Source organism: Xiphophorus maculatus, chromosome 2, assembly GCF_002775205.1.
Source record: "Xiphophorus maculatus strain JP 163 A chromosome 2, X_maculatus-5.0-male, whole genome shotgun sequence".
Taxonomy (NCBI): domain Eukaryota; kingdom Metazoa; phylum Chordata; class Actinopteri; order Cyprinodontiformes; family Poeciliidae; genus Xiphophorus; species Xiphophorus maculatus.
The window spans coordinates 20,772,960-20,795,048 of record NC_036444.1 but is presented as its reverse complement, the minus strand read 5'-3'; the positions used below and the strand labels follow the sequence as shown (position 1 = coordinate 20,795,048).

The 22,089-nt window shown below is 42.2% G+C and overlaps 3 protein-coding genes across 4 annotated transcripts in view; 2 read left to right on the top strand and 1 right to left on the bottom strand.

The window, feature by feature from the left end:
- Nucleotides 1–1,794, top strand: part of LOC102229393 (calcium/calmodulin-dependent protein kinase type 1D-like) — a 34,858-nt gene extending 33,064 nt beyond the window's left edge. The window contains exon 11 of the mRNA XM_005796293.3: nucleotides 50–1,794. Within this exon, the coding sequence (XP_005796350.1) occupies nucleotides 50–198 (149 nt within the window). The 3' untranslated portion in view covers nucleotides 199–1,794. The remainder of the gene's footprint in view (nucleotides 1–49) is intronic.
- LOC102229135 (unique cartilage matrix-associated protein-like) lies at nucleotides 1,704–7,160 on the bottom strand. 2 transcript variants are annotated; one of them, XM_023344419.1, is made up of 5 exons: nucleotides 6,421–7,160; nucleotides 6,227–6,325; nucleotides 6,040–6,135; nucleotides 3,651–3,749; nucleotides 1,704–3,567 (listed from the first exon to the last, which is right to left on the bottom strand). In XM_023344419.1, the coding sequence occupies exons 1-5, from the start codon at nucleotides 6,476–6,478 to the stop codon at nucleotides 3,470–3,472; spliced, it is 450 nt and encodes a 149-aa protein (XP_023200187.1). In that variant the 5' UTR covers nucleotides 6,479–7,160; the 3' UTR covers nucleotides 1,704–3,469. The 2 variants fall into 2 exon arrangements, with proteins under 2 accessions (XP_023200187.1, XP_014328958.1); XM_014473472.2 differs by having other exon boundaries at nucleotides 6,227–6,292; nucleotides 6,421–7,153.
- A 1,383-nt stretch (nucleotides 7,161–8,543) lies between these two features.
- The window catches only part of LOC102228873 (cyclin-dependent kinase 17), a 36,025-nt gene continuing 22,479 nt past the window's right edge, over nucleotides 8,544–22,089 (top strand). Inside the window, exons 1-2 of the mRNA XM_005796291.2 lie at nucleotides 8,544–8,905; nucleotides 21,803–21,942. Of these exons, the coding sequence (XP_005796348.1) occupies nucleotides 21,825–21,942 (118 nt within the window). The 5' untranslated portion in view covers nucleotides 8,544–8,905; nucleotides 21,803–21,824. The remainder of the gene's footprint in view (nucleotides 8,906–21,802; nucleotides 21,943–22,089) is intronic.

The window sequence follows — 22,089 nt, the reverse complement described above, 5'->3', positions numbered from 1 at the left end:
AAATAGTGCAGCATATTTCTGTTTCTAATTCATGCGATGTCTCCCGCAGGTCCTCCTATCGCCCCTCTTCCATCCGTCGTCAAAGTGCACAACCAGGACTCTGACCTTCCTGTGTCCCTGGAGGAGCCCCAGGTGGTGGCCGAACCCGCTCGGCCGCGCCCCTCCACCGTCACGGTCATCCACACTGGGACTAAATGACGCCAGGTTCCGCGGGAGGTGAGCTGGGAGACCACCGAGCTTTGAGACCGCGGTTGAGAGGGGTCTCACGATGCGACACGGTTGCCCAGTTTTTCCATCCCGCCGCCTCCCTTCTGCCAACGCCAAACCCCGAGGGAGGAAATTTGAGGAGCCCTGGCTCGGCCTCGTTTTGCATGGCGCTGCTTCCCCTTTACGTCTTCACACAGACATGGAAGTTCAGATGAAGGGGGAGGAAAGGAAGACTCACCTGAAGCTGCTGCTGCTTCTGTGTAGACGATGGTTTGTCTGGCAGAAGAACAAACAAGCGACTGCTGAGGGAGCAATGAGCCTAAAGGGAACTCTCTGCTGGAGCTTGACTGTGAAAAGTCGTTCCGCTGTATGCCTTGTTTAAATATCCTGCCTGGAACCGTTCTGTAGAGTCATGTCATGCAGGTGAAACGTATAAGCTTCAAGCTGTGGTTAATACTCGTGCCATCATCTGCACTCTGAACCTGCTGTTGTTCAGGCGGCTCCTTTCCAATCCGCTGTGGTGTTTTGCTGTGACGGCTCACGGCATCATGACTTCCAACAGTATGGCTGTCAGTGTTGTGTCTTTGCTTTATTTTATTTTATTTTTTATTTGTTAAAAGTTCGGTTAACAATCAAAGCAGGACAATCCACATCGGTCATGCCTGTGATTCCAGCGAGAGAGAGAGAGAGTGCAAACGATTGATTATCTATTGGGAATATTTATTTTCCTATATTACATGTAATGACTTTTTGTAAGAATATAATTTGCTGAGACGTGTAAATGTTTATTAAAACTGGACTTGCAGTTATTGCCACATAAATACAGTATCTAATAGATGTGACTTTGTAATTGCTGTTTTATTTAACGAGTTTTGATGTGACTGTAAAGTCCTCCTTCATCCACAGGAGGGCGCTCTATGAGTTCTCAGGGATCTGCAGGGATGTGTGCTTGAATCTAACCAAACGCCTCTGTGTGATCAATCACAACTGACTCATGCGACTTACTGAAAGAAATAAAAAAGAAAAGAAAAACACCTAAATACAGCTTCCTATCCCCATGTGCCACAGGGATAGACGTTCACTTCCTGACACTATGTTTCTTCTCGGTGAACCTTGAACATGACGGGATGTGGAGAACAAACCAGTAATGTGACGGTATTCTGCTTCATTTCGCTCCCATTGCAGTGAGTTGAGGCATCGTGCTCTGCTTCCGCCCCTGAAGTGGCTGCTCTGAGAACAGCTCGACTCTGTGTTTAATCACTGTGCTTTTCATACCAGCCTGTTGAATTTAGCTGAAAGACTCCGTCCTCATCCCCTCCCCTCCTGCTCTGTCGCTCCGTAAAAACTGCCTCTGACAGAGAAGAGAAAGGGGTCCGTCTCTGTATTTTCTTTGTGCTTTCTCTACTTAACTTTAATCACTCAAGATGAATGTGGAATTTAAAAAAAAAAATAATTAAAAAGCACTCTAGAAAAGTAACAAGTGCTTGGCCAGTGTATAAGGTTTTGCCACCCTTTAATAACAAAAGATGTGGTGAATATCAAAGATTTTGGAAGTATACTTACTGTAAATACAAAAACTCTACAACATTCACCAGCCTTGCGTGTTTTGTTTTAAGTCTTTCGTAAATTATCATGAGAAGAAAACTGGGGGTACACTGATTCATCGGTGCCGATTTTTTTTAATTTTGGGAGATCGGTGATCGGACGATTTTTACATGTGAAGCCGATCTTATCCACCGATCTTATCTACCGTGGCAAAGGTCTGAAAATCAACCAGTGTCTTCCGCTCTGTCGTGAGAGAGGTTTGACTGACAGACTGCACCATGTCTGCACATTTACGGTTAACAATAGTCACCCCACTGTATCCAATTCAGTGACTTTCTTGCTATATTGAGCAATTTTTCAGACGAAACAAATTGGTATCAGCTAAAATTGGAATTGGAAAGCAGGTCAGGCTTTTTAAAACATTGGTAATCGGCGATCGGCCAGAAATCTGCAATCTGAGCAATCCTAAAGAAAATGTGAAGCAATAAAAGATTTTAAGCTTACATTAAACGCCATATTGCAGAAATGTGTCTATAGCTGAATGAAACAGGGAGAGGGAGTTGAAAATGCTACATCTTCACAACCACGTTAGAATTATTGGCAAAGTAATATCAGAAGTGTCTCCACCTATTAAATACAAATAAAAAATCATGTCCACAACAAAGCAAACCCCATGATTTGGGGCTGGTTCTAGGGCCTGCCTACACATGCAACTACATTATTTTTCAAGTGAGTTTTTGTTTTTTTTAACCCAAACGATTTCAGTTGTTTTTCCAAGTGAGTTGTATCTACTTTATTTTTATTACAATAATTTATTACCTCTCATTTTTACTTTGGAAAAGCTTGACAATTCAACAGCAAAGCGTTACTTTTTATAGTCTCTGTATATTTTTGCTCTTTGAAGGAAAGTAAATTAGATTTACTACTACACAGCAGTATAGCATGGATACTGTTACAATAGAAATAATACATTTTAACCCTTGCTGAATAATATGAATTAGGAAAACACAGATATGCATTGTCACTTTAAAATAAGTACTTAATATTCAGCGAACATCTTTGTAAACAATATTTAAGCTTTCATTTCTACAGAGTACTGAATATCAACCCTGTCGATAAGAAAAGAGGTTTATCTTCCTACTTGATTTGTTTTTTTACTGTGAATATCCTGGTGCAACATAATTTCATTGTTTTCTCAATCAGACAATTAAATGTTTCAGACATTAAAGGTAAATTTTTTTAGGCCATGATAAAAAAAAATGACAACAAAATTATAGGTTTGCTTTGATCATTTCTACCTATTTTACTGTAAATTGCAGGAAATATGTCGTTTTGTTTCAAATTTGAACAAATCTGAAATGAATTTACTTTTGTTATTCAATTTTGTTTTGAATTTGCTCTTTTAAATCAGTCCTGGCGTTGATAACCCAACTGGCTAATGACAGACAAATGAAACAATGAGAAACAATAAGCATGATCTAAATTACGGATTAGATCTCCTTTCAAAAAATATGAAACATTTTGACCAACTTTTACAGGATTAGATTTAAGCAACATAGAAAATAAAAAAACTAGAATAAAAATTGGAGAACATTTCTCCTGAAAACTAATCAAATTTATGTTTTTATAAGAGCAAAGCGTATTTATCGAGCATTTCTTTTCCTTTTTCTTTTTTAAAGTCAGTCAGCTGTAAAGTCATGGACCTGCTGCGGCGGTCTCAGGCGGTGTGACGGTTGTACTCGTGGGGAGGATTCATCCCGTCGTAGTGGAACTCCCTCCACTGCTCGGTGCTCTCTCTGGTCCTCTCGTTTTGCTCTGAAGAAATCAGGGAGACAAACCTGAGCTTCAAAGTTGTCTAAACTCCTCTCAGCTGCATCTGTTCTACGTGCGACGCGTACCGTCGTTGTCCTCCTCAGCATAGCTCTCAAACTCATTCCTCTTCTCCTCGTGAAACTCCCTCTTTCGCTCGTCAGCAGCCAGAACTTGCCTCTGCTCCGCTGCAAACACAGAAGAAAACAGATAAGCTGATAATGATCCAGATTTTAGATTCAAACTGGTTCTCTGCTTTTTCTTCTATTTTGTGGCTATTGCTTCAAGAGGCAGTATTATGTAAAATCAACTTTTTTGAGCTATGCGTTATTCTATAATGTTATTCTCTCATCAACAAAGCTCCTTCTTTATTTTGTCTACAATTGCTACTCAGTGGTGGTGGTTGTGTGTCTTGTCTCTATGCTGCTGTAACTGCGAAATAATTTCCCTGCTGGGATGAATAAAGTAATTCTATTCTATTCTATTCTATTCTATTCTATTCTATTCTATTCTATTCTCCTCAGAGCTGCATTTTCCAAGCTTTCGACCTTCCGACTCTCAGAGGAACCCTTCCCTTTGACTCGCTGACTCAGCTCCTTCAGACTAGCCAGCAGCAATTAGCAAACACCTGATGGAACTGCGCATCTGCTGAGCGCGTTATGCAAACTACTTCTCAGTGAAACGCTGGTAAAACGTTGCTAAACAGTAAATAAAAGAGCTTGGGGATGGAAACACATAATCACATAATCAGACTAAAACACACTAGGCGCATTAACAGTATTTGGAGAACGTCAGCTTAAAAGAGTTTTTATGGCAATAACTCATCAATCCATTATCCAAAAGTAGATATAAACAGAGTTGAAAATCGTGGCTTTCTACGTAAACTTATAGGCCGGTTAAAGAGCACGTTAAGAAGAGGGAGACCTGCGGTACCGCAGCAGATCCACAGCTCTGCTGGTAGAACCTCTTGCACCAACTGCTAATCTTTATGAAAGAGCTGCTGATCTGAAATGTTTAAATGGAAAAAAAGAAAGAAAGGAAAAATAAAAACAGGAAACCTGTTGGTGTTGACAGTTTTTGTTCACATGGTCGTATCTCTGAAAGCCTTTTTTCTAAGCAATCAGATTGTCAGTGAAACTCACACCGTCTGCAGTAACGGTGCGGACATCAGCTCTGATCGGAAAAGAGATCGCAGTACCGACCTTTCCAAAGACAGGCCACGACCCCTGACCTTTCCTCAGACTCGACTGCTCAAGTTTGGGCTTCCACTGTTAACTGCAGAACATCCTGAGACTAAACAAGACTTACAGACCGAGGTTGACTGTAATTTTATTTTGTTATTGTTATTATTATTGTCTGTGGAATCCAGGAAGAAGCATCCAAAATGTGTGGCCTGTTTGTCCTTCATGTCTGTCTTTTATTTGGTCGCGGCTGCAAATTCCTCATTGAACTTCCAGCCGCTCTCCCACCTACTCACTCCTCCATCCCACTCCCAGCTTTTCTCTTCCTCTCTCTCCCTCTCTCTCTCTTCCTCTCTCTCGCTCTTTTTCCACCTTGTTGGCAGACATACGTGCAGCATGTTACAACAGCATCGCACCTTTACGCTCTTGAGACCGTCAGCCGTCACACAGAAAGCGGCTGCGCTCAGAAACGTGGCCTGGTGTGGGTGTGGGAGCTCCATGCTGGCCTGTGACTCCTGCTGCTGGGAGGGGAACAGTTCTACAGTCGGTCCAAGTTCGGAAACCAAAGCAGGCAGACGGTCGCCGGCTTCACAGCAGCGTGTTGTTTGTAATGTAACTAAAGACTGAGGTGATCAGTTAGCGAGGGTAAATCTGCCAGAGGTTAACCAAAGCACCACAGCGACCCGTCCAGGTTTTTACAAACAATTCATAAAAAGAACATTTTATCTGTCTTCTTGGAATGAAAACACAATAAAAGACTGATTTTCTTTGAATGAGCTCTCTTACATTCTTGCATGTTTTCCATTTACAGCGTGTTTTATGCTGTGCTTTTTCATTTACTTTTCAGGTTGGTTCAGACATGGCAGCAATCAGTACTAATGCACCGTTTTTGTTGTTGTTGTTTTTGTTGTTTGGCAGCTTGTTGTTGAATATATCCACCAGCTCTGCATCAGATGTGCAAAGCATTCCAATACATTGGCTATAGTGTTCATTATCATCTCAGCATCTTAGTGGCGTAAGGATTGCAAACATGCTAATGTATGTTCTATGTTTAGGTCACTACTACTACTAATAATAAAGGTAATAATGAGTCTGCATAATTAAATGGCTTTATTTTGTTCTGATCTGCATTTCATTTCTAAATGAACTCAACAGGACAAACTGGTCCACATTCCTCTCGTGTAAAACTCTCCTCTCCTTGACGGTAACACACAGGTTCCCACAGCGACCACGTTAACGTATCCACATGCAGCGATACGCCTCAGCCTCTCTGACCGGACACTTTCCACCAACTCACCGATGATCTCGTCTTGGGATTTCACAGCTCGCCTGCTGCGCTTCCTGAAGAAGTTGGAGGCATCAGCTTCTTTCATGAAGATCCTCCTCAGCTGACCTAAGGTGGGGGAATAGATTTTTTTTTTGTTGTTGTTTTTTTCCAGCATTGAAGGACAAAACAAGAGGTCACACACGGTTGTGCTCCACACCTGCTGGGCTTTTTGCATTTCTCGTGCTGCTACCCACAGCTGCGGATTCGGCTGCCTCTGGAGACACTGCGTTTGGAGACAGAAGTGAGACAGGCCTGGCTAAAAATATATTTAGAAAAGCAGGTCTTAGTAAAACAGAGACAAAACAGACATCAGCAGAGTCCCTTATAAGAGTTTATAAGCATCAAACTCACAGCTCAGCGCAAGCAGCACTGCGAGGAGAGCCAGGAGGGTTGCATACGTCCAAGACATTTTTTTTTTTAAACTCCGTGTCCTGATGTGTTCGGAGAAACCAGAGTCGAAAAACAAGCAGGAGGGACAGAGATGACTGAGACTGGGATTAGAGGAGGGCGGAAGAGTTCAGGGAAATCTGGACTACCTGTCAGAAGAGAGAGAGAGAGACAGAAAGAGAGAGAGAGAGAGAGAGAGAGAGAGTCCCTGCAGATCTGAGAGTAAAAGCAAGTGAGAAAGTAGCAAGAAAGTGCATAAATTATGAAACAATGTAATCATCTGTTTTCCTTATTTAACTGAGATAAAAGTTTGAACCCTTAGCTAAAGTTTTCTGCAGCTCCATCTGTCTTTCCATCAACTCTGATCAGCTCCCCTGCATCCCCCTCAAGAAAAGTTCCTCCCGCAGGATGATACTGCAATGAGCTCATAGTGCTTTCAGGAGCGATGTGTTAGATTTCCACTCTACATATGGCAAATAAGGCTCATTTAAATCGGCTTTTCAGTCGGCGAAGGATACAAACCCAGTCATACAGGCTGATTATGAAGAAGTGCTCTGAGTAATTCCAGCGGTAGGAAAAAGATGGACAAGGAACAAATAAATATTTAACTTCCAGTGACAGAAAACAGCCGAGCTGAAGAACTGATGCACAGATTTCCAGCCAAAGGCCTCCTGAGTGTGGGCCCCTTCGCACGACCCCCCACACCCTCCCACTCCGTCTGCTTTGCATAAATAGAGCTTGGGAGTGAGCAGCCCTGCGCATACTTGACAGTTTTCCAACGTGGATCGTGGCTGCGCCCCAGAAAACAGTGAATGTCCTAATGTTTGGTGAGGAATTTGAAACTGGTGGTGCTTTGGCTCACGGGAAAGTGAGAGGAAATCGCAGGGAGGACTTGAGAAGGCGAGACAGAAGTGGGAATGTTTCGCTTAGTTCGGCGTCAATGATTCTGACTTGCACGGATGAAACTGAATTGCGACATTAAGTGAACCTGCAATACCAGTCAAAGGTCAGGGGTCTCTCAGAACAAACTCAACCCCACACAAAAGGCATTCTTGTTTCAAAGGAGCGTGCAAACATTATCGTCATCGCACAGCCTAGTTTCCATTGATTTTGCCTGAATTTACCTAAATCAACACCGTGCAAAACTTTTTTCATCATGGGCCAAAATTACCTGTTTGAAAACACTTAATTAAGGTAAAAGTGCAACAAATAATTTTATTGTGAATTATTTTCTTCTTACCTGCTCAGCAATAACATGCCATTTGATTAAAAACGTCTGAAATAGGATCTCAAATTTGTGCAATTTCCTAACTTGTTGATACAGATATTAATCTTAGCTTATTCCCATGAAACTCTCTTTGAAAACTCTTAACTGCATTTAGCCCATTTAAATGATTGACTAAGTAAGTTTTTGAGTAAAAAGTTGCTTTCATTTTTTATGACAGACAATTTTTTCTGGCCTGTTAACAATGATACTTTCTGTATTGGATCATTCAAGTAAGTACATGAAATAATTCAAGGCGTGTTCTTAGACAAAATACATTAATTCAAGATATGTTTATTCTATTGTATATTCCAATAATTTCTGCCTTTGTAACTGATCTTATTTGACATTGACTCATTTAAGCTATGTATTAATACTTTGCTTTAATTTTTTAAAATTGAATTATCTACACTTCAGGGCACCTTGTCCACATGATTTATGTCCCACATGAAATATAACTTGTTATGTTGCAAACAGCATTTAGATTTTTGGTTTAAGCCTTCACTCTGCACATCCAAAGATTAAACGTTTTGCAACAGAAGTCCTGTGATTAGATTCTCCCACTTGAATTGAATATGCATACTCATTTGAATAGATGTCCACGCCACATTTTTTCTGAATTTTATCTGGAAACCATTTTATCTTTCACCTTTGTAACGTGAGAAAAAAACGAAACGGTTCAAAGCGTGTGATTTTATTTTCTATCCACATCATTTTCATCATATTAATATTCTCCAGCAGATGTCGCCGTTGAGTCAAACTTGGTGTTGCGTATTTTCTCGCCGCTGCCGGTAGATGGCGCTGTTGAAACCGTGATAGACAGCTCCAGCGGCGGTGTGGTGGCAGAAGGCAGCGTCAGCTGTGGCGTGGAGGGACTGACACAGATCCACTAGTAATCGCCGCCGTCCCCTCTGCCATGGTCTGCTCGTCGAAAGGTTTCCTGCCCTCTACAGGAAGAGAAACTTTTGACGCGTAAGCCACAAATCATGGTGCTGGACGCCACGACCCCGCTGGTGTAAGCGACACTGCGGAGGAGAAAGTATCGACCTCACACAAGCCACAAAGCAGAAGCAGCTGCTTCGCCGTATTTCTTTTTTCACGCACGCAGGGAACGACGGCATCCGGCCTGAGAAAAAGACGCTCCGAGGTCGGGGACTCCGGTCGGAGCAGCCTGCATCGCTTCTGGTGAGGGTCGTTTTTACTACATTTTCGCTAAATTGGCTCAACTTTGAGCCTCGCGGACGCTGGAAGCGAAAAACAGAAAGCTTAATAACGATATGCAACAGTGTAAAAAAAAAAAAAGTGGACTTTAGAGGCTCTGTTTGAACGCAGAGCTGTTGAGTGCGTCTCCAGTGAGTGGCCGCAGTTTACCGAGACACAACCGGGGCAGCTGCATGCTGGGGAACTAAGTTCAGAGAGGCTCAGAGTTTGTGATTTGGGAAATATTTGTGTCAGCTTTGTTGTTTCACACCACCCGGAGCTCCACGAACAGCCTGCGGGGAAGCTGTCAGAGGACTGCGTGAAACGGGAGGGCTGGTTGGCCGGCTGCTCCAACTGGATCCTCATGCATAGTGGCCACCCAAACATCCAGTGACCCACATTTGTGAGGTGTCCCGTCCTCGGGGCCCCGCGGTTTGACACCGGCCTCAACCTTCACACACAGCCCCGGAAGAGGAGCTTTTAAGCCCTGACTGAGCTGCTGTGTGAAGGCCCGGACTGAAACGCTCCAGCAGCTTTCAGTGAATCCCTACAATCTCCTATTGAGGCAGGGATAAACCCTGAGAGGATGTTGCAGAAGATTCAAAAGGTCGTCTGTATTTTAGAAGCACGAGATTAAAATTAATTAAATCAGAGATGAGAAAAGTTAGTTTCATTTTGAGTGACTGTGCAGGCTGATGTGATTAACCAGGTTATCTGCTCCAGCATTGTAACCTTTGACAGGGACAGTGAGTAACACTGTTGATTTTTATCTCTGGATCTTGCTATTCTCATTGATTTTACTTTTCCGCCGAAGGTCCTTTAGACAGCTGGTGTCAACTGTTGTCTTCCTGTTGATGAATAATCAAAGCTGAGCTTCAGGGGAGCTCAAAAACATCTCAGGGAGCCGTCAGTTGTCAAAGTTTCTACAAAAGGTCCCATTGAGTGGTACGAGTTGCAAGGTTTTCCTCCGTGCATTATAAGCCTGGCGGGCCACCAGGCTTTACTTGTGCCTCCACCAGGCTAATCGTTGCTTATTTATTTACGTTTTCTTTAATGTTTGCCTTTTTTGTAGTTGGTGTTCATGTATTAGTCTTCCAATAACGCATAATTATCAAGTGACATTTTCACATTTCCTGTCAACTTTAAATATTTAACTCAAAAACGCGGCGGGGCCGCTGGCTGAATGATTGCCTGAGCTCCCCAACCACCGGGCTTGATTGATGATTGGTAGGTCAGATACTGAACTGAATTTTAAACTTTTCATTAAAGGTAACAAAAAGCACACCTGGTACATTTTGTGGCCTGTGAACGGATCAACAGACAGGATGTTATTTGTTTTGTTGTGATGCATAAATGTAGATAATCTTGGCATTTTCTGTTGGATTTAAAACTACTGCATCTAATAAGGAACCTGGCCAATGTTTGCTTCAGTTGAATCAAAGCAAACATTTCTCAAATCTTTTGGTATTAGACTTGGGCTGGTTTGATGATGTAAAAGCATCTCATTTGGTTCATGGTGTTAATGTGGAAATCAAAAAAAGGTGTTATTGCAGCAATCTTTTGATTATTATGCTTAAAAATAACATTAAATAGTAAGGCAATGACAACATTGCCTTACTTTACGCCACAGTAAACTCCAGGCACTTCAACAACTAATTTCGAATTGAAACGTATTTGAAAATATATGAATTTGCTTACTAATCATTTTTAAGGAGTTTTGAAACAGCAAGTTTTTAAAACCTCTCTATGCATTGATAGTAATAGTTGGTCATGATCTCATCAATATGTGTCTAAAGAGAAAAGAAAGGGAAAGAAAAACTAAACCTTATAATCTCTACCAGCCAGTAAAGCCTAGATTAGTGCATCTCTTATTAAAAATTGTTCATTTGGTTTTATCTTTCACAGTTAAAACTTTGGCACCAGTGTTTTGTACTGTTTAATTATAATCACATAGTAATATTTTTGTGCAAGTACAAAATCTTACCAAGTAGTTTTGGTCTGGTTTCTAGTGCAAATATCTTAGGACACCTAAAGCACAACAAAACTAACTTACAGGTAACTTTTCAGCTTGTTTTAAATCAATAATTCCCTAATATTGATGTAAAAAATTACTGGTTATAAGGGAAATAATCTGTCAGTGGAACAAGACTCCTATATCTTGCTGAAAAATGACTTGTAAGTTAATTTTGTCTCATTGCAAACGCACCAAGATATTTGCACTAGAATGTAGACCAAAAATACTTGGTAAGATTTTGTGTTTTTGCAGTGTTTATATCCTCCTAAAAGCCATTTATTAAGCCGGCTGTTGAAAATGGATCAGACTAAATGACTAAGTATCTGTGTTATCAGCAAAAATACTTAGAAGCAACTTTTCCGTCCAACTATCTGGTATACGTTGCGGAAAGCCCGTTGAGGTATAAAGTAAGGCCACATCTGCACGCTCTGCTGCCTCTCATGTTTTCTTGAGTGAATGAAGGTGCAGTTCAAGCACTTCTTTTCATGCTCACTTCCTGTGCGCAGGTTTCATTTTGACAACAGCGAGCTGCCAGGAGACCTGGTATCGAGCTGGTAGGCGAGGGCCTCTTCAGAGCGGGTCAGCGTTCAGCTGCTGTAGGGCTGGGTAGAAACGGGAGGGCAGCAGGGAGTTGTCGGAGGCAGCGGGATGAACGTGTGTGCTGTTTTGACACGGGGCCGTCTCCCTGGTGAAGGCCTTGGGGACGGTCGGTGGCAGGGTAACCTGACCCGCTGTGGAAACAGCTGTAGCCTGCCGAGCTGATCCCAACTGAGTCCCAGTGCGGATCAGATGATGGTCCGGCAAAGGAATGGGCGTGTGAGGGTGTGTAAGCATGCACACGAGTGGATTTCATTTAAATATATTTTCAGTCCGTCCAGCTGGGAGTTTTATTTCCGTTTCTTTAACCTGTGTACAGATGGAAGCTGTTCTTTCCACAGGGAACAAAAAGGTTAAAAACCAACAAGAAATTTAAAAGTCCAGGTGTTTAAACGCAGCGTAGCCTGAAGTCCAGGAAGTTCTCCTGTCTGCGAGGTGAAGCTGCAGGCTGAGACAGCTGGCTGAAGGTTATTGTGTCACTCCTCTCTGTGGGTGGGGGCAGCTGCTCTGTCGCAGCCTCCACTCCCGTCTATAGATAGCCATGAACACAAACTCTTCCTCGTTTTCTCTTCATTACCGTCGGCATGCGGCCCGGCTCGCTCGCATGCGGTCGCTGCTTGCATGTCTGGCAGCCTCCACTCCCTGACTCTTTGTCTCTTTCTAATTCAAGTATCTGTTGATCCTACAGATCTCCATGCAGCCCGGAGCCGCTCGGCGGACGACTTGTCTAACTCCTCTATTAGTGACTTACTCTTCAACTCTGTCGTCATCTGTTGCATTAGTTAGAGACAGGTGATGGACGACTGTTGCCTGATTTATTTTTTATTTTTCCTGTCGCTCTTGGCAGGTTTAGCGAGAGATGCTTGAACACCGCTCTGGTCTTTATTTGGAGACAAACACAGGTTCATTTGAGCCCGTGTTATTAGAGCCAGCAAAGCTGTGCATATTTCCAGTGCTCGGTGTCATGTGCTCATAATTAACTTCTCCGTGGTTTAATAAAAATCCAACTTGGGTTTCAGTGTCTGTTTTGCCTTTTTCGATCTAAATTTAGACCCACAGGGCTTCAGACATTTGGGTTAAAATCAAAGGTTTTTTCTAGTTGAACACATTTCATCACTTCTTAATAATACACCAACATTTCCATTTTGTTATACAGTAGGACTGGGCAACATCACTTAAAAAATAAAATCAAAAATTTGTTTCATACCAGATCCAATTTCTGATTATTTTTTTCTTGCTTTCTTTTGTAAGAAGGAAATGACAAATAACCAATGTTACCAATGTTTTATTTTATCCTTTTTTTATGTGATTACTCGATTAATCCTAAGAATAGTCGATGGATTACTCGATTACTAAAATATTTGTTTACAACAGCCTCAGTGCGAGCCATGGCTGTAAAACAGAGCTTTACAAAATGCTTACAGAGTTGGCATTCTTCAGCATCTTATATTAGCATTGCAGGTTGCACTAACACAACAGCAGTCTCTCTGCGTGTGTGCGCCTGTGTGTGTGTGTGTATGCCTGAGAAAATGTAGGTCTGTGAGATTTTCAGAAGGCTGCTGGCATTTTAAAACCCTGCATGCTCCAGACACAGATTGAAGCTCAAAAAGAATAAAACGGCACAACTCTGGTCACATCTTGCTCTCAGAACCCATCGCAACAGAACGAGCTAATCGTCCAAATCCATGTCTGATTTCTAGATGACAGCTGAAGCAAATTAATGAGTCTTCATTTGATTTATGCTTCTTTTTCTACTTATCAAGATTGAATCTCATACTCCAGGCCGGCTTGTCTAGTGTAACAAGTCACTTCTTGTGTTTGTGGTGCCTTCTGTTTCCTTTAATTAAATCTATAATTTAAATTTTGGGGGCAGAGTGGGACTTCTGACTCACTACCTGATCGAGCCACAGAGAAACCAGTGCAACAGCCTGCCGTGACAATTTCACAACCCTCAAATCAGCTGCCAAAAGCATGATAACAATCACATTACACAACAAACAGAGGCAGGCGCTTGCACCTGAAAAGCCCAACCTTTTGTGTGACGTTGTGGATGCTCGATGATTCATTTAATTTCATTTCATTTTTTCTTTCTTCTTTTTCAGTGCCGTTTCAAATGTTAAAGATTAAATCAAAAGCAAAGTAAGTTTTGCAACGGATGTTTATTTAATCGCCCTAAAAAGGAGAGCTACACTGCCACGGAGTCTGCCTGAAGCTGCCACAGAGGCCGCTGTTTGTGTTTACACTTTGATTTAATCTCTGACGTTCTGAATACATCCCAACTGGTTCCCAGTCTGTTGTTCCGCTTTTTATCAGCCACAAAGGGGTTGCTGCTGATGCTGCGAGGCCGAACTCGTTGTCGCTCTCTCTGATGCTAATGTCCGGCTCTCAAATGGAGAACCGGCGACTCTCGAGTCAACGCGCGGCTCCGATGAGTCTGATTATCTCCATGACGAGCCAAACTAGTTAATAACATCGTTTTACCTGAAATCAGCTCTGTTGCTACCTCTTGATTTAAAAAAAAAAAAAAAAAACTTAAATCATTTTAAATTTGTAGGATACCAAATAAAAGCATTTGATAAAACAACATTTTAAAATATATATTTTTAAATCACTCTGTTTGACCTGTAAAGCATGCAGGGTTGATGGAGTTCACGTCATATCTGGTGATGACTTTTCATTCATAAAACACTGCATCAGAAAGACCTGTTTATGTACAAATGGCTGAACCTTTGATTAATTTTGTCTTAATTCAACCCTTGGCTAATTATGCTTCAATAACAGGCTTTTTTGCGGTCATGTTTTTTTCTCTAATGCCTGCTTACCTCTTAGAAGCAGTTCATTGTTTTGCTTTGAGCTCACAAAAGAATATTTATGGATTAAAGTGTCAGTCATTACAGTGACAAATCGCGTCGTGTTACACAAGTGAGCATATTTTAGAACCGGTTTAGTGAAGCAATTAACAAGGCCAAAATGTCAGACGTCGTCTTGCTCCACTTTTCAAAAATCTGATCGATCTTTCTAGAAATTAATGGCTAAGACAAGGAAGGCCCCAAGACCTGCACATGAGTGACTGAAACTTCCAACAAGTCCTATCAAAACAGAGTAAACAAGCTAATGTTAGCCTAGCACAAACGGGTTAACATTAAGACCTAATCAGCCGGAGCAAGATGGGAGTTCATTGAAAGTGGGCTGTCCTTAAGGAACTCCTGTTGGGATATAATGTTTATCAAGATAAAACTTTCCAAATATATCAGTAAAGTTACCTACTTTCAATCAAGTAATAGGCTATGATATCTCCAGAAGTTATGGGTTCACAATTTTGCCTGGCAGTACTGTATTTTGTCATTCAGATAGCGACAGCCAGTCTTAAGATAGTGGTCAAAATGCTAAACACACAGAGAGCCTTTTGGGAACAAAATTAAAAGTTGATTTCTGATCATTACATGAGTCAATTGGCACTATTTACCAAATTATCACACATTACAAGAGAATGTGCAGCTCTGGTTGAGTGTGTAGATTTCTGCTCACAGTCGTCATTGAAAATGGTGCAAATCTTATACTTTATGGAAATGTGTCACTGTTTTACATGGCAGCAGAACTTTTCTTTGTTAGAGCCCTGTCCTCTGCTGAACACTTAGTCTGGATTGTTGATCAGGTACTATGAGCAATCAGAGGCATTTAAACTGAGACGATAGCTGCCACAGCCCTTTCCTGCCTATTACTGTATGAAGTAGTCGTCATTCTGAAAATTGTTATAAGTGATTATAACATAATTATAGGCAATTATGCTAGAATTTCCATAATCACAAGGGCAATTTTGTTTCATTTTACTGCTCTCATTTGCTAACTAGAGGTCAGATTGGAGATTTCTGTTGTTGATTTCTGATCTCTGACTTTTCTGTAAGCTGTTTTCAGCATGGAAGTGTTTATGATGGTGAATTAAATGGTTTGTGAGAGCAGAGAGGAGACGGCCTGCCACTCAGGCTGCTGTAACCATAGCAGCAGTGTTAAATCTGCTGCTGTTGAATCTTGTTGAGATCTGTGGCTTTGGGACACCTCTGGCTCCTTTTTTCCCACTTTGTTTCCCATAGGGATGCACAATATTATCGGTATCGGCCAATATTAGCTATAAAATCTAATACTGGACATCGGCCATTCTGTCAAAAATAATTAAACGATATAAAAAGCATTGTTTTTATAAGACAAACCAGTGACAATGATGCCTGCTGCAGCACAGCATCATATAATGCGCGACTGATGTGCTTTTCACTTGTTGCTTTGAACAGGTTGAGTTTAGTTTCGTGAAGATTTACAAATTTGCGCCGTTTGAGTGTTGTCATTATCTTAGAGAGAGCGGATGTCATGAATACATTTGACATTGAACATAATAAGTTGAAAGTGTTGCATCAGCCTCCTGTTTAGCATTTTGTAGCAGGCTAAAAGATAATGCAGTATTTTAACTCCACAGTAGAGAAAGCCATTTAGTTTCAGTAACAACACCGATATGACCAAAATATCTGTGTTATCGGCCAAATCATTTCTAGTACAACGGCATATTGGATATCGACTAATATTGTGCATCCCTAGTTCCCCACAACCATCATCTCTGACCTGTCTGTCAGCCTCCAATCAAAGCCTCTGAATGCCGGCGACACGAGAGGCTGGTGTGATGGCGCCGTGAGCGGGAAAATATGTCAAATGAGACAAAAAGAGTCAAGATAAGGAACAAACGACACATTACATCAGTGAGTGACGAGCGCATGCTCGTTTGTTCAGCACCACGCAGCGCTCCTCCTCATATCTAAGGAAGGCGCCCACTTTTTATTTATTTTTTTGACTTGGCACAGAGCAGCCTTTATATTAGACCCTCAGTAACAGACCCAGCAGCCCCTCACTCGTGTCCTCATTGTCTCGGTCAGGTTGGAGAAAAGGCCGCTATTCAGAAAACCCAAGGCTGAGCTCACCCATGAATCACGCCAAGCGTCATGCTTCTCGGATGTTTCATTCTCCCGAGCGTGAGCGCTGCAGCAGCCGGGAACGAGACGTGGGTGTTGTCTGCGCCCCCCGTTGTCCTTTCAGGGAGTGACGTTGAGAGGTTTACGGAGCCCTGCGGGGGTCATGTGGGGGCTTCGACCTTCCTCGTCCAGACGGAGGCGATCACTTGGCATGTCCTCAAAAAAAATATGTTTCTGCTCTGCTGTCGTGAGGATCAGGGGGTGAAATAAGGACAGAATCCATGTGTTTCAGCATCTGCAGCGATCTCCTCCTCCTCTCTCTTTGTTTCCCTGCATCAGCTTCACCTCTGCCCGCTCTTACTGGATAGGTGGAGCAGAGCGTTGTTAGGCTAAAGGAGACGTTACCTCAGGCCCAGGTGATGAGCATAAAGACTGAGACACGGTGGGGGAGAAAGGCCTTGGCTTCGGATGCAAGAGGAAGGGAATTGGAAAAGCAGCACGTATGCAAGTTTCCCGCAGTGCTTAGCACGGCACGGAAAATACAGTAGGGGTTGCCGTGGCAACAAATGATGGGGAAACGGCACAGTATTCGGATCCCCCTACCCCCCGTTCCACACCTCAGGGCTCCCTTTCTCCTCCACAACCACCCCCTGTCTCTCTCCTCCTCCCAGGGCAGATCTGGAGCTCAGAGCACGGACCGGTCTGCTCCTGGGAGCAGGGACAAAGCTCCACACTCAACCCCGGAACAGGAATGTGGGCCGCTGGACTGGAGCGCTACAGAGACGCTCTTCTTCTGCTACAACGCCCTTTAGGTTTTCACTGAGGTCTATTTTCTGGGTCCGAGGACATGAAAAGTTTCCAATTGGATGTTTGTAGTCAGAAGATTATTATGTTTTTGATTATAATTAAGCATAGGAAAAGTAAATAGTGTGCAAATATTTGTGAATATTTACGTCTGTTTGCATCTTTTCACCCCCCCATCAATTTATTCATTCATTCATCTGTCGATCCATCCTTGTTAGGCTGGGCGATATGTACTAAGAATTTTATCACAATATTTTGTAATACTATTGTGATAACCATAAAAATGATGCTAAAATCGATTCTTCTTCTTCTTAAGGTGACTCCATAGCGCGGCATTCGTAGCGCCACAAACATAAATTTTTGCCTTTCAAAAAAAACAATTCTATTTGATACAAGCTTCTTCAGGATGCCACATAATTACAAACTGCACACAGAGACTTCATTTAATCATATTTTTGAATTTGCTTTTATTTATTGATGTGCTCGTTCAAAAAAAAAAAAAGCAAACGCGTGAGAAAATGGTAAGAAAAACATTCGTTTTCACATAACCCTAAGTTATCAAACCTTTACATTCCTGTCATCTAGATTCATGAATTAGCACAGGGACTTCTGAATAAAAATCTGGAAAACGAGAAACGGCAGTGAAATGGTCGTCTGTTCTCATTTGGAGCCACATAATCCCATAATCTTATCTCTCTGACTGTTAACACAGACGGGATTTCCGCTTTCCAGATTTATTGCAGCAATATATGTGGCCTGCAACTATCAGTAACGGTGGTCATTGATTCATCTGTCAAGCTGTTTTTCTGAAAACTACCTAAAGAAAAAGCCTTCATGTCTTTGCCGTATTCATCATGGTCATCACTGCAATATTACTGAAGTGTAATATTGGGTGTAGAACAATAGGTGACAGGGTTAGGGTTACCCTAACCCTCATTTACTTCATTTAAAGTGAGTGCTCTATTGGGGAGGTTATCAGCTTCCGCGGTAATGAGTGGCATTTGTTTTCTGAGAAAAGTGGAGCTGTGAGTGTGCTGCACACATGTCGCAGGCTGTGTGTGTGTAACTGCGGCGGGACAGCGAGGCGACGCGGCGAGCCGTGCAGGAGATGACGGACCGCCGGTCCACGCTGCCGCTGACGTGTCTCGAGGCGGAACCGACAGATCTGATGTTGTGACAGGCGAGTCAACGTCCTTTTCCCTCATCTTGCCTCGCGGAAAATCAGATTGATTGTGTTTTTACTAAGAATAACTCGGTGAATAACTAGCTGGGAACAAATCGAGGAGAAAAGGCCGAAGTGAAATTTATTTTTGTGAAAATATGCTCTCAGTACTTTGCTGTGATGACTGAAGGACTCAGATATGCAACCGCGGTGCTGTTTGACTTCTTTTACTGAATGAAATATTGACTGAATACTGAATGAATAGACTTAACATTTTATCAAAAATATTTAGTGATATTTGCTGATATGTAATCTCCTTTTTCACTAATAAACTTTCCCTTTTAATACAATTGTTTCAATTTTGTCAGAATTTTACATTTTTGGAGTTACAGATGTGTGGATCAGGATTTTCCTACTAATTTCTGATTTTCTTTGTGTATAAAAAAGGAAAGATGTGCTGCAGGTTATGTTAATAAAAGCAGTCTGTTCAAATCCTACAGAAAATGAAAGAATTACAAGATTACCCTTCTGCATCTGATTTTTATTAAGCTGCCAATTGGTTGTCAGCACATGTACTTATAGACCCAGCATTGTTGCATAAAACAAAATCAGCTTTGGCAAGCCAATCGGGCAACTAATGCTAATTTCAATTCAATCACAACCGAGTTCAAACATTCAGCAACAAAAAGAGCGACTGTGAAATTCTTGACTGTATTTTCTTGCAGCTGGAAGCTTTCTCATTTTACCGTTATCATCACAAGATGACTAAATGTTGACAGCAGGTCTTTGTAACACTCTGTTCCTGAGGAATGTCACTGAATGCAGTAAATTAATACCGTCTTGCTCAGTTTCTCTGCTTATTTTCACACCCTCTTTGGATGAATGGGTGTGCTCAGTTTTATGTGGAGCTCGATGTACTGATGCATGATGTACAGATTAGTATTTTGCTCTGCACTGTCCCAATTTGCCTTGGCCCGTGGCCCGGGTCAGTCTTGGCCTGCTGCGCGTGGCGCGAGTAAGGACAGGCTCGCTGCTTCTCACCTCATAGGACAGATTTTAGAGGAAAAAAAACTTTAACCCCTGCTTTAAACCTAAATTAGAATAATGTTGATCATGCAAATACTGTAAATCTACTAAAGTGAGAGTATTCCGGCAACTCACCTTAGCAACAGCTGGTTCAGTAAAAGCTTTTAAAATTGTTTAAATGCCACAGCCTTTCAGTTTCATTTGGTCAATATCTGAGTTGGCTTGTTTAGTAATCTGTTTGGTTGCTCAACAAAAGCAATTTGGTTCCCACAGTGTGAAAATAGACCTCGGTTCTTCTCGGCTCTTTCAATTAGAAAGGAAGTCCAGAAAATAAACAGTTTCAATTTCAGCTCTATTTTCAGACTAAGTTGTTAAAAATAAGAGTCGTCCGTCATGCTGCGATTCCAGATGAGGCCAAAAAAGAAACTTGTATACTCATTAGGTTCATTTCACAGGGTGATATATTTGAAGTACTTATTTCAGTTCAGCTTGATGACTACAAGCTAATGAAAACCCCAAATTTAATTTGATGTGAAGTTCATTTGCGTAGCACAGTTAATCAACAAGACGGTTCAAAGTGCTTTACATGATAGAAACATGATGGTGACCAATTATGAAACCATAAACATGACCGATGGTCAAAAGCCGTCGTCAGAATAATCAAGCAAGTACACATGAAATATGCTGATCAATGTTCTACCATCCGCTAATCAAAGGTAAATCTATACAGACGGGATTTTAGCCTTGATTTAAAGGAAGTCAGTGTTTCAGCTGTTTTGCAGTTTTCTGGAAGTTTGTTCCAGATTTGTGGTGCATAGAAGCTGAATGCTGCTTCTCCATGTTTGGTTTTGAGGATGCAGAGCAGAACCAGAAGCCCTGAGAGGTCTGGAAGGTTGCTATGACAACAGCAGCAGATCTTTAATGTATTGTGATAATTCGTAGAGCAGCAACAGTATTTTATAGTCTGTTCTCTGAGCTGCAGGGAGCCAGTGTAAGGACCTGAGAGATGGTTAGTCTATCTTCTTGGTTCTAGTCAGAATGTGAGCAGCAGCATTCTGACTCAGCTGCAACTGTCTGATTGACTTTATTTTGTTAGTAGTATTTTTTAGGCAGACCTGAGAAGACACTGTTGTAATCAGTAATCAGTGTTACTAAAGACAAACACATGCATGAGTTTCTCTAGATCTTGCTGGGACATTAGTCCTGTTAGTCCTGGAAATGTTCTTCAGGTGATAGAAGGCCAACTTTGTAACTAGCTTTGTGTGTCTCTGAATGTTCAGGTCTGAGTCCATCACCACACTCTGATTTTGGACCTGATCACTAGTTTCTATCTTAATAATTGAATCAATGTGCTGACTCTAGTGTCTAAATACCACTTTGGACCAGAAACTAATATTTTCTAACATGATGTTGGCACAATTTTGAGGCCTATACAATCATCTGGAAGACTGGAGGTGGTTATTCTTTTGCAAGAGGTTGCCTAATGCTTGGATAAACATGTTTCCTTATGTGAATTTATAAAAGCACCTGGTAGTGATCGGGTTTTCTGGACTTGTATCAGTTTATCTGTGATATACAGTATGTAACCCTGTGCAGCAGTTACCTAACGGTGAACCCTGTGGGTCTGTTGCTCCTCCTGTGTTTTTGTCTCTGGCCTTACTCATCGGCATCGCAGACAGACGCATGTCCAGATCTGCTGAAGGCGTCTTGATACCTACATGAGATCACGGGGAGAGGCTGTTTGTTTAATCTGCAAATATCACCGGTCTTGATTCAAAGTCACACACACCGTATCGCTGGAGTCTCCCCCTCCGCGTACTCTCGCACCGCCTCCAAACGCCCCAATCAGCCACTCTCACGCAGCCCGTAAATGAGGCTGGAATGTGTGATGCGGACTCGGTGCAGCCCGGGCTCGTCCTCAACCATTCAGCAGCTGATCCCCCGCTGGTTCCTGTGATTGGCCTTCATAACTCAGTGTGCCAGTAATTGTGCTGTAAAACAGTTGCGTGTAGGAATCTCTCACCAACCTGTCATGCTTTTCGCCCCGAGGGAGGCCCGCAGAGCTGAGTCATGATTATAGAGTCACCGTGTTGATTTGTACCGTTTCATTGTTTGCCCCGTCGGATTCCTGGTGATCTCTTACTACGTCTCTTTGTGGAATTGCGAAACAAGACAGCAGGCGGATGAGGTGTCTTCACCCAGAACGGGTTTATGTAACAGATTTCACCGTGTGAAATGTCAAGGCCTGTATCAGGAAGACAGCCTACAAGCTGTATCTATTACCGCCCCTAACATTTTATTATTATTTTCTTTCCATTTCGAAGGCCTCCCCTTCCTGAGAGCTCCATGGAGAAGATGAAGCGGTTCAAGCGACGTCTCAGTCAGACGCTACGAGGCAGCCACACCATCGACGAGTCTCTGTCCGAGCTGGCTGAGCAGATCACGATAGACGAGAAGGACAGCGGTGAGCTTCATTCATGTTTAAATGCTATTGTCGTCACGTAAAGTGGAATCTACGTTCCGACCTCATGTCCTCGATATTGACACTCTTTACAAACATCGCATTTCATCAATTACTGCACATCGAGTTAATGTTTAGATATAAGAAACA

Excerpts from the sequence above, each read along its gene's own strand:
- LOC102229135 (XM_023344419.1), bottom strand. The coding sequence starts at position 6,478 with ATGTCTTGGACGTATGCAACCCTCCTGGCTCTCCTCGCAGTGCTGCTT. Across the intron at positions 6,136-6,226 it reads AAATGCAAAAAGCCCAGCAG|GTCAGCTGAGGAGGATCTTC; the intron begins GTGTGGAGCACA and ends CCCCCACCTTAG. Across the intron at positions 3,750-6,039 it reads ATCCCAAGACGAGATCATCG|CGGAGCAGAGGCAAGTTCTG; the intron begins GTGAGTTGGTGG and ends CTGTGTTTGCAG.